The following is a 12,741-nucleotide window of genomic DNA, read 5'->3' on the forward strand; positions in this document are numbered from 1 at the left end:
CTGGGAGCGTAAAAGCTGAAGGCTGCCTCCTCATGTCTCTTGGTCCTGGCTCCAGGAACCGTTAAAAGTTCAGTGCCAGAGGATCTCAGGGACCTACTTGGTGTATAACGTAAAAGCATGCCTGATGTTTATTCAGGTGCATGTCATGGAGTGCTTTATAAACTAATAAAAGTATCTTCAAATCTATTCTAAAACTGAACGGTAACCAGTATAGCGATTGTAAAACTGGCGTGACGTCCTTCTGGTCTTAGTGAGAACACGTGCTGCAGCATTTTGTATTATTTGAAGTTGGCTAATAGCTTTCTTTGGTAGACCAGATAGGAGAGTGTTACAGTAATCCAACATGCTACTAAAAGCATGCATTATTCTTTCAGTGTCAGCCTGGGAGAGAAAAGGTTTCACCTCAGCAATGTTTCTCAGGTGATAACAAGATGTCCTTGTGACATTTTTAATATGGGCCTCAAAATTAAGATCCGAATCGAACATGACACCTAGGTTTCTGACTTGACATTTGGTGTTCAGTGTCAGTGCCTGAGAACTCAGTGCCCTTCTGCCAAAGCATACCACTTAAAAACTGTGACGTAAGGCTACTGTAACCTTTCAAACAGTGATGACATGGCTGCTTGACTTGATTATAAGGGTTCTTACAGTTGATGTCTATAAAATGTCACTGCCCAATCAAAGTCTGCTAAACTACAATGCATGCTGCATAGTTAACCCTAACCTTACAATAATAAACCCTAACCCTACTAGAATAAACCCACAGTCATGTCACCTTCATACTTAAGAATAAGCAGTTGAAGAAATAAAGTCAATTGTAAGAGGAAGCACTTCCAAAAGGATCCCTCGTCTATCATCAGTGCCACATCAATCTGAGGACTACACAAAAACACGGTAATGAGCTAACAAGTCATTAGCCATACGCTCCACCATGAACAGATTGCAAAGAAGTCCATCAAATAAAAACAAGCAGCTCAGTTTGGCTTCACCCTTCTGTTGTTTGTGTTGTTGGCGAGAGCCGCAGACTTTAATAACAGGTCTATATGGAATAATTCTCCTTCAAAATGGTGGGCAATTATTGTATGTAGACAAGTCCCTCCTACAGTATACCAAGAAGCTCAGCGTGCCAACAGACGGAGAGGGATTAAAATTGACAGACCTAAGAGCTATTTTCCTTCACCTTGGAGGGAGGGAGGGAGGGAGGGAGGGAGGGAGGGAGGGAGGGAGGGAGAGAGGGAGAAAATTACCATCTATGCCAAATCTGGAAGACTCGTTTGAATGACTCATTTTTAGGCAGTGGGCAAAAGAAAGAGCTTTTCAAAGATTGTTCAAATATATATATATATATATATATATCAATTATCTGATGAGTCTTCAATTGATCAAAGAAACTTCAAATAGCCATCACATCTTTCTTTAATGAATGAAGTGAATGCAAATTAATCTCCATTCCCAAAAATAATGTGAAAACCTAATTTAAAAGATCTTGAAAAATTAAATGATTTCAATGATTTCTACAACCCAGTTGAGCATTATTCACAGTAACCATCATCATTCTAGCTGGCAGCTTCAGATTCATCTCACGTCAGACTGGATTAATTCACACAGACAGGAAGAGAACGCATGCATGGTCATGCTCACACACACAAACACACGCGTATGCACGCGCACACACTCTCACACTCTCTCACACACACACACACACACACACACACACACACACACACACACACACACACACACACACACACACACACACACACACACACACACACACTTCGGTATGACTGTCAGGATGTGAAGATGTGCTGGATCACCTATGCCTGTCTCCACTAAATACTTTGTCAGCGATCATTATGATAGCAGAGGCCCTCCTAGCTCATTATCTCCTGGGAAGAGAAATAGATGCTGGTCAATTTCTGTCTGGTTAACTTTTGCTGGGCTGACAGCTGTCTGAATGTTTTTTGTGCAAGTTTTGACGCCAATGACCTTTTAGTCAGTTGGGAAAACAGAAAAGGGAAACAGAGAAGGAAAACGGGAGACAGAAAGCTGAAGAGGGATCTTTACAATTCACATCCTGCTTACTTAGTCATAGTAGAAGCCGGTGGGCTGTGAACAGACGTTCTGCATCGTATGTGTTGGTGCTGTCATTTCTACAGACCAAGGCCATACAGGGTCCTATATTTGGAGCCTTTGTGTAACTGTCAGGTAAAGACTGGCTAAAAGGAAACACTTTCAATTATTACTGAGGCCGGATCGTCTTGCAGTGAATGACACGGGCTGTCTTTTTACAAACCCTGACTCATTCCCTCATACAGCACATCGAGTGAGGGCTCACAAAAGGAGTTGAGCTGTGCTGTTCATTAAAGCACTCATATAGGAGAAGAGAACAGGTCTATCCATTCTGTGGATGACGAGAGTTCCCTTCCAGTGTGAGACTTTAGGTTTCTCATGGCTCACTGGCTACAGCAGGTTGATTCCATTATCATATGTCCATACCCATCCTGGATTAGTACAGATTGACACAGATTGTGCACTTGGATCATTAGAGATGCAGATGTATGACATGATCTGACATGCAAAGAAGTCTGTCCATGTGACTTTAGTGACACATAGCAGCTGTGACCATACCAATTGATGCAATGTGTTTCTGAAATGCCTTCTGGGAAATGTAGGCATAACATATTGGCCTGCATGCCAATCCTTCACAGCAGTCCTAGTTTTCACAGTAGCTCTAGTCTAGTTTAACATGGGAGTGAATGAGAATGAGGAGAGTAGGGTTTACATATCTCCGGGTGCACAGCAGTACCACATCGTCTGCCTGTCAGCCAGGCTAAACCAAGTCTGCTAAGGTGGCATGAGCTGGCACCCAGATGAGAAACCAAATGAATGTCATGTTCCAATCCCTCCTTGACATTCATGCCATTACTGCAGTATTCAAATGTAAGAACATAATATTCTGTGGTTGCCAGAAACATTGGAGATTGGACATTGATATGCAGATTTTGGCAGAGGTGATTGGCAGAGCCACAGAAATGCACCATGGGAGGTTGAGTACATCCGACATCACCGTGCGCTCAGACAGCTGACTGGCAGTTTCTCCCAGCGGGTCAAGAGCCACACATTGCCACGGCCAAGGCTAGCGGCCCAGAAACGCTGACAAAGCAGTGCCCTATCTATGAGCCTCTAACATAACAGCACAACAGGAAATCGAGCCAAAGGATCCGATTCTCTCGAGGATGAGAAATAAATACATGATTATTAGGGCCCGAGCACTGGCGGTGCGAGGCCCTATTGAAATGAAATTATAAGGATTATTATTCTCCTACCTTCTTCTCCCCAAACAAAGGCGGCCTAAACATCGATGAAAACGCATGAAACCTTTCAGATACGTCAGTCCCGGTGAAAAATTTGATATTTCATGGGTGCTGGAAATGGGCGTGCAAAATGGCTCCAGAGCGCCCCCTGGAAAGTTTAAAATGGTGAGCCCCACCTTCCAGTTTTTTGTAGGCAAACGAAAGTTGATAGACATAGCTAATTTATCCACACACACAAAAAAGTATCTTGGAGCCATATCCTAAGTCCAACAGGAAGTCCGCAATTTTGCTTGTTTTTGACATTTCCATCCCTTGTACTTTAACGAACTCCTCCTACAGATTTCATCTGATCGACTTCACACTCGGTCTGCTTCATCTGAAGACATTTCTGATTAAAAGTTATTAAAAAAAATTATGTTTACTTGCTGTGGCGCCGCGGCGAATTTTGACTTTTCGCCATAAAACAGGAAGTTCTTATAACTTCTACATACGTTATCCGATTTAGACCAAATTGCTCACGCTTCATGAAGGTTGCGTCCTGAACACATCTGTAGGTCAGTATTGAGTCATACTTATAGCACCACCTACAGGTCAAGCAGGAAGTCATAACTCCTACATTGTCCGATTTACACAACATTTCTCATGCTTCATTAAGGTACCGTCCTGAACACATCTATACATCGGTATTGAGTCACGCTTAGAGCGCCACCTACTGGTGACAGGAAGTTTCTCTCAGTACTGGACACCGAAATAGCACACCCTTTAACGGCACCGCACCCCGACACGCGTGGGGTGCGAGGGCCCGCTCACTTCTGCTAGCAGCCCTAGTTATTAGGGGCCAGGCAGCGTAGCTGCCGGAACCCTATTGTATTTGCCTATATTATTATTATTATTATTCTCCATCTTCCACTGAAGTCTAACTTCCCGTGGACAAAAAATCAAAAGAAATTGCACATAGCTCCAGTACTATACCCAAAGTCCTCAACCTGCATTGTATGTCAATAAACCTGAAGGTGGCGCTACAGCAACAATCTAAAGTTTAAAACTTTAAAAAATCATAACAAATCAGCCATAGGTGCCATCACTGTAAAACCACCACGTGAATGTAGTCCCAAGTGAGACAGCTCCGACCTTGCAGAAATTTTGAAGTCCATCGCTCTGATTTTTTCATAAACTGTAAAACCTATCAAACCTATCTCCTCCCACATTTTTTGTTCAATTGACACCAAAATTGATATACTGTATCTTCAGACTGTCCTTACAAAAGGATCCTCACAGATTTTTGAAATATGAAAAATTGAGCCCACAGCGCTTCAAAACGTTTTACTGTTAACAGTTCTGTATACAGTTCCTACGAATTCTTGCCAAATCAATGTCTGATCATCCTCATAAAAAGTGACAATATCGGCAACATATCCAAGATGTAGTGATTTTTTTCAGAATTCTGTCAAAAAAATATTTTTTTACAGTATTCTGAACTATACCCTCAAACGGTCAATGGAAAAGAACATATCTAAACCTAACTCCTCCCACATTTTTTTTTCAATTGCAACCAAAATGCACACACTGCATCATCAGACAGCCCACACCAAACTATCCTGACAGATTTTTGAAATATCAAAAACTGAGTGCATGATGCATCAAAATGTTTTACTATTAGCAATACTGTACATTTACTACAAATTCTCGCTCAATAAATGTCCAATGTTCATGAAAAATCAGGGCAAAATTGTCATGAAAGGGTAGATGTAGTGTGATTTTTTCAGAATTTTATCTCAAAAATAGAATTTTAAAAAATATGTTTAATTCTGTCCTCTGAAACCAACACTTCATACTTCAAACTACACTACCCACAATCCAATGCAAGCTCCACCAATCGGAGACAACGCTGTTGGCAACCCTACCCAGCCCCCGCCGAGGATTACAATAACTAAATTTATGGATTGGCCACTGACTGAGCACACAGCTGCTGAAGTTAATGTTCAATTATGAAGAAAAGCTAACAAAACCTGTAAAAATGAATAAACATATCTCATCTCACATTTTTCAATCAATTAACACCAAACTTGCTACACTGGATCTTCAGACTGTCATTCACAAACTCATTGACCAGATTGTCATCAAAATTGAGCTTACAATGCATCAAAATGTTTTACAATACACAGTACTGTCAACAGCTTTCTCTTTCCTTTGTTGTATATTATGAGACTCTGATCACTTCAGCCACCCATCCACATTTTGAAGGGCATACCATCATTATATGATGCAACTTCTATTGTTATATCCTTTGTTTCAGTGTGTATACTTTAATCAACAAACATATTTTCATGGGCTTTTACATATACCACACGTTCAGTGTTTTATGATGAAACAGATTATAACCTCTTATCATGCACCCTGGTGACTGGCTTAGTCAATTTGTGAAGCCAAACGTGAGTTGTTGCTAATTAGCTCAGTGAGATAGAGGATGTTGCTTGGTGTCAGAGGTTACAAGTTCAATCCTCAACTGATGCAAAATGAACATTGGAATGTCAACTTTCTTGTTGTCTTCCTATTCTCTCCCTTATTGCTCCTAAACTTGCCTGAAATTGCCTGGCCCCGCCTCATCGCTGCGTAGCAGCTTTAATTATTTTTGGTTTTATTATTATTTATTATTATTATTATTATTATTATTATTATTATATTACTACATCTTGTTCTTTCTGCTCTGATTTTCATCTGGACTTGGTCCAGACTAAAATGACTCTCCTGTGTTTTTTCCACCCCAAGAACTCCTCCATTCCTTTCCTGAGGGTGAATAAGGGACGATGAAGCGAAAGGTTAGCAGAGGTCAGGAGGAGCTCCTCCTGTAGACTAGAGCATGCGCTGAATGTTCAACACGCCTGCTAATTTCTACAGAATATGGCCACTTTGACATATTTGTGTTCAGCTGGATCATGTTAGCCTAGCATTGCCATCCTGATCACGTGAGCTCACATTCTGCTCTCCGTGGATCAGTCGATTTCAAGAAATTACAAAATGAGGGAATCAGGGACTGTTTTAACTGCTGTTCTGCCCCCAGGTAGTTTTTTGCAGGCTCTCACTGGGCTATAATGGAAGTCAATGGGGCACCTGTAAATGCATTGGGAAAACTATGATGAATGTCCTTACCAGTCTCGCAATCCGAATATTTTTTACATGTTTGGCATGGCTTGGACATAAGCATTCCCCTGGTGCTTGTTTTCACACTGCTTCCATGGAGGACTATGCAAGTAATTCCAAACACCTAAAAATATTCGGATTGCGATACATCTCACAAGAGAGCATACCGAGATTGGTAAGATTACACCCTGTGCTTCCCAGCTCAGAAAAGCACATTTATGTGTTTCTGACACATTTACGGGTGCCCCTTTGACATCCATTGTAGCCCAGTAAGAGCCTGCAGAAATACTGCAGCTAGCTCAACGCTGGAAAGATCAGTGAAATGGTCTCTATGTTTCAGGTTCATGGTAGATGGACCACAAATAGGGATAAATGTCCAAAATAGCACACTACCCCTTTAACGTTAGCTGAATAAATACAGCGAGTTATTGCAGAAATAGACTCTTGCAGGAGAAGACATTTTCGCCATTCTTCTAACTTGATTTGGCAAATGTTTTGCTGGCTGAAGGAGTAAACCCTGTTTTCCCTATAGTACAGTTTGATTATGGATTTGTCTATGAATATATTCAACTGTGGATGCCGAGCACACCAGTTACTAGTCTGCTGAATAATCTTTCATTACCTAATGTATCATAAGAGCCAAGCCTCAACGAGGGTTATCAGGTAAAGGACAGTCTGCAGGGTTATTTGTTGAGGGAGGAATTACTCTTCATAAACACACACACACACACACACACACACACACACACACACACACACACACACACACACAAACCAAAACAGGATGTTTTAAATTAATTGTGTGATATAAGCTGCTATAATCCTTAACAACCTGGCACAGACCAATGGGAGCATGCTGTTTCCTCACACTTAGCTCCTATTGGCTAGAGGTAATATTTTAAATGATGTTGACCTGACATCCGGATGTTGACCATGTCATTCGGACATGTTTTAATATCATTTCCGCAAGAGAGGGGTTATCATCAAAAGCAGGATATCCCCTCGTTGAGGCTTGGCTCTTATGATACATTAGGTAATGAAAGATTATTCAGCAGACTAGTAACTGGTGTGCTCGGCATCCACAGTTGAATATATTCATAGACAAATCCATAATCAAACTGTACTATAGGGAAAACAGGGTCCATTTCTCCTACTCCAATGATAGATTGGGTGAATGCTCTGCTATAGCGATGGTGCAGCCATGTGGAAAAATCTGTGTGTCTGAGATCATGTTCCCTCTCCAATCAATACTTCCCAGACATCTGGGTCAAAATTATACTCCACAAATAACACCACCAAACAGCTGAGTCGACATGTCAAATCACACCCTTTCGATTATAGTCATGGTTTGACGGGGTTGAATCTCAAAAGCCTTGGCTCGCCTCCTCACACCGTCTCCGGCTGCTCACTACTCTCACCTTCGTGGTGTTGTCATGTGACCGCTGGTAGCGTTTCCAACGGCATCCGTAGATCCCAGTGAGACATGACAAACACAGCTGCCGCTCATACACCTGTAGGGGTTGGTGCTTCACCATGCTCCGTCAGTCCTGGCCCAGTCTCCACACCACTAACATCCCATTGACTGCAAGGGATCCTGGGAGATGGACAAAGAAGGAAACAGAATAGTTAGATTCCTCTATTAGTAGCATATACTACTACTACTACTACTACTACGTATATTGTTTGCTGCCTTTCACTCAAGGTTGCCTACTGTACCAACAGTATATCTAATAATAATATCACATTCATAAATTAGCATATATTATTGCCCCCTTAAGGGAAATCCTATTGAGTAGTAAATGGGGCATTTCTTTTGTTTGACACATGCATACAGATTTCAAGAGCTATCTGAAAACCCTCTTGCATAATGTTACAAAATATTGGAAATAAGTCAATAATCAAAGCATAGTGTGTGAGACGGTGACAGACTGATCTTTGTAGCATTGTAACAGAAGACACAGTGGACTGAGAACCTTCACTTGGATCCCAAGCCAAGCTACACATCTGCACCCACGTCCTGTTTACAATCAAAAATAGCTGCTGATAGCTTTCGTCAATGTCTCCCAAGGTCTGATTGAAGGGAGCACTTAAATAATAATTGAAAGGGCCAGGTGATAGGCTCAGCCAAAATAAGGTATATACTGTATATATAGGGATAAGGGTGGCCTGGGCATGCCCAATGTGTATAATTATTATACAGTATTGCATTTAATTCCAGATACCCCTTGGAATTGGGTTATGGCTCTAACGCGAGAGACACAAGGTGGGAAGGTATAGAAGAGGAAATCTTAGATTAATTTAAAGATAGGGTTTCTCTGTAGGGGTTATGGTATGCTCCCTTATTCAAAAACATTGATAACCCTTTGATTCGGTTTTCTTGCTCCATAGTTAAAATCAGAATCAGATCAATTGTAAGGTTACTAACTCCCCCCGTATTCCATTATGGAATAACTCCAGGTTTATGTTGAATGGTACAGTAGGCCTCTGGTAAACCATGACTGGGAATCCAAAGGTATTAGAACGTTACAGGATATGAAGAACCAGGATAGAACATATAACAGATCATTTGCTCAGCTTAAAGTTGCTTATGGTATTGCAGACAAAGATTTCTTGAAATATGTGTAAATTAGATCATAATTAACCAGATACGCTGTAAAAATACCCAGATTGACAAATATTGAATCCAAACTAGATTTAGTGGTCAGAAAGATAAAATTGCATCAGAGGTTTACAAATTGCTGAACAACCCCAGGCCCGTAAAGTATACCACCGCAGCCCCCGCGGTGCGGGGGGGCCTCGGAGTCAGAGGGGCCACGCCCCCACCCCTGCCGGTCAACAACGAAGAATACGAAAAATAAATAAAAAATAATAATAATTACATAGGATGCACGCTGTGGTCTTACCAACAACCCTTATATCATGGATGTATAAAAACAAAAGACAAAAATAGACAAATGACGTAACAGAACAGGAAATGTAACGGTTTCAGTTAGGACAGCAAGCATGCGTTGTTGCGTTCTGTTGCTCGCGTCGCAAGCAGTTAGGACAAGGAGTGTCACAGTGTACACTAACAGTAGGAAAGATTATCGTCTGTACTGTTCATTGTGACCTAGCATTGGTGCTTACTGAATTACCCTGTTGAAGGAACCTGTTCCAAACACAGCAAACAAATGTTAACAACTGGATATATGACAGACAAAAGACTCATAGCTACGAACTGGAAAGACACAGATCAGCTGAAGGAGGACTATTGGCTTTGATCTTTCTTAGAGATGATTTCAATGGAGGGAGCTGCTTCTACCCTTTCTGAACTATACAGGGAGGAACAACCATTATGGACAGTCATATTGGACTTTGTTTGCAAAATTCCTACTTTCCCTTTTTCTTTATTCAATTTGTTTTGTTTTTGTTCTTTATTCTTTCTTTTGTTGTTCCTTAGAGTTTTTGTATATTGTATATGCCGTCAAAAAAAAAAAAAAATTAAATGAGAAAAAAAGCAAAAAGCAAAACTCTGTCTTCCCCTTTATTGCCAGAGAGATAGTACCATGATGCCCATATGGTGCCCAGCGGGCAGAGGCCAGATTAGGCGTGTGGGTGGGCTTAATCACAGCTCACTTCCTCAGGGACTCCAGGCAGTAAGCCTTCACCTCTCTCATCAGATAATGCAGTATAGTGATCACATTAAACCCTGCCAGCTCTTAACCGAAGTCCATCACATCTCTTCAGGAATATATGTTAGCTGTGCTCCAGCTGGAGAATGCATGTTGATAACAACCTGAAAATGAAAACAATCAAGTGTTTAGGTTGCTAGGTTGTTGTTTCATGTAGTGAAGGGGATAGAAGGGGAGGAGTCTGGATTAAATCTGATTACATCTGATTGGCCAGGAGAATTACCTGTCACCACTGATTCAGCAGTAATAAACACAATGACAAGGCTCATCTCCAAAACCAACATCCGGTGAGTCATTCTGCATTCATTTTGTATCGGAGCTTCTGATTTGGTGCCTGGGACAATGTCATATCCCAGTTGAATGTGTTCCAGAAACACACAAAAAAACAGGCAAGGTCAAGCCTGGCTTATGTGCATGGCTGGCATGTTTCTGTGCAGGACTGGTAGGATTGAAGCTAGTAATGCCACTGAAATAGCTGTGAATTGAAATGACATGAAATAATGTCTGAAATTAAGATGGGTCTTGTCACCTGGACACATCAGTTCCAATGCTTCCAATGCTAATCCAGCACAATGAGAGCGGGATAGCCAGTTAGTTCATGAGCTCACAACAACTAGCATCATCTTCCATAACATTAATGGTAGCGGTCAGTGACTAAAGCAGTTACACTGATGATAACAAAGTCATCCCCACCAGGAACCCGGTCTCCTGGGTGGGAGTCCAATGCTCTCACCACTACTCTACTTGTGCAGTGGAGATCGGCGGGTGGGTTTTGGTGTCCTTCTTCCAGTCCCTAGTGTGGGTTGGGGTTAGAATATGAGTTGTGGTTGGGATCTGATCTATAAGGCAAGGGGTAAAGGTTGGAGTGAAAGGATGAACATGTGGAGGTTTGGGGTATAGTCCCATAAAGTCATCCCCACCGGGTCTTCAACCCCAGTCTCCAGGGTGGGCGTCCAATGCTCTCACCACTACTCTACTTGTGCAGTGGAGATCTGCGGGTTGATTTTGGTGTCCTTCTTGATTTTGGTGTGCTGGGAATACTGCCTCTTGTGGTGCCAACAGAGAAATGCAGGCCAACATTGTCCGCAGTAACGGAGGGAGGGAGGGAGGGAGTGACGAACGCTATACTAGGTGCGCTATCTTACAGCCACGCACAAAAAAGCATCAAAACATAATCTTAAGATTAAGCTCATTCCTCCATCACCACCTAAAGCTGTGCCAGTCAACAGTCAGTCTAATCACTGAAAATAAACCACATGTAGGCGTAGAGCGACTGGTGCATCACATCCTATACAAAAATGAATTACTATAGGATTTGAAGTGCCCTACTCCTATTGTAATGAGGACTGTCCGTCTATAATGCAGTAGCATACCTTGGGGTCTTGCACAGGGTCTTCTCCGACATTGTTATTACTCCCAATGCCCCCCAACCCCCGCCCCCCCACCCCCCGCACACCCCGTACACACACATGCAGATAGGGAGAGAAACTACGCACGTAGGGGTCAGTGGCGTCTGGTGGGTCCTAGAACCGGGTAAGCCAGGACCAATGAAGCACGCACAATTTTTTGGGGGGTGCGCTTTCAAAGCATGCCCTGATGGATTTCACAGCACCAGAAGGGCGCTGAGCATTGGCATTTATATGTAAAAACATACAGGAAAACACATCAACAAAGGCCAATAATTTGAGAGCGAGCGAATAAGAGGGCAATATTTAGGCCGAAACAACCAAGCTTTTAGGGACACACTAAATAAAGTACAGAGCCATTATGACAACAATGGCCAAGCACCATAAAGAGAATGACAGGATGATAAAATACACCCCCTTAGAGCACAGCACTCAATAGCCTACTCCCCTACTTCACTAATCAGTGTTTAGGCTACTAGCCTACTAGCCTACTAGGCGTATTAGCCCACCGCTCCAGGTCTTGATTTGGTCTTGATTTGATCTTGACTTCCGTAAGCTAGAATCATTTTATCTGGCCTACAATGCTAAGTGAATAACGAACTAGTAAGACCGGTGTCAACTGACCGTAACGTGGACTGTATTTTCATGAGGACTGTAGGGGGCGACGGAGCACTACCAAAATGCTAAACACAGATGAAAATGAAGCGATATGACAGAATACAAGGTGCATTTAAGTCAAAAACAGTCTGAAAGTCTATTTTTGTGCCAAGTTTTATTTGGATTTGTATAGGTAAGCCAGGCTTACCCTGGCTTATAGGAGCAATCGCCACTGGTAGGGGTACCAATAATTTGCAACACTTGGGACAATTTATTTGTTCCTATCAAAACGTAAACAACTATAAGCCCTGCCAGTGCTAACCATCTCTGGGCTACTGTTAGCCCTCCTCAGTCCTGTTGTCGCATTACGCTCGCTCATGCCAGACAACAGTCCTTTCCCGCTCCATTCACTTCGCCGTCAAAATAAATCGGTGTCGGCCTATTTAGGAGAGGCGCTCATATTTACAAGTGTCAGATAAACATGAAACTTCACTTACCTAAGCAAAAGGGTCTATTTAAACAAATGCTGGGTTTTGAAGCCTCGGCGCTACCATTAAATAACTTATTTAGACACGTTCTGTCTGAGTGAAATTATTTTTCCGAGGTAGT

At 42.1% G+C, this 12,741-nt stretch overlaps 1 protein-coding gene across 1 annotated transcript in view; it reads right to left on the reverse strand.

Annotated features, from left to right (window-relative positions):
• The window catches only part of gdpd5b (glycerophosphodiester phosphodiesterase domain containing 5b), a gene marked incomplete at both ends in the record, with an annotated part of 46,994 nt that extends 39,001 nt beyond the window's left edge, over positions 1-7,993 (reverse strand). Inside the window, one exon of the mRNA XM_084447120.1 lies at positions 7,877-7,993. Within this exon, the coding sequence (XP_084303246.1) occupies positions 7,877-7,993 (117 nt within the window). The remainder of the gene's footprint in view (positions 1-7,876) is intronic.
• Between the last annotated feature and the right edge of the window lie 4,748 nt (positions 7,994-12,741).

The sequence above is a fragment of the Borostomias antarcticus genome (genome assembly GCF_949987555.1).
Source record: "Borostomias antarcticus genome assembly, chromosome: 1".
NCBI classification, from domain to species: Eukaryota; Metazoa; Chordata; class Actinopteri; order Stomiiformes; family Stomiidae; genus Borostomias; species Borostomias antarcticus.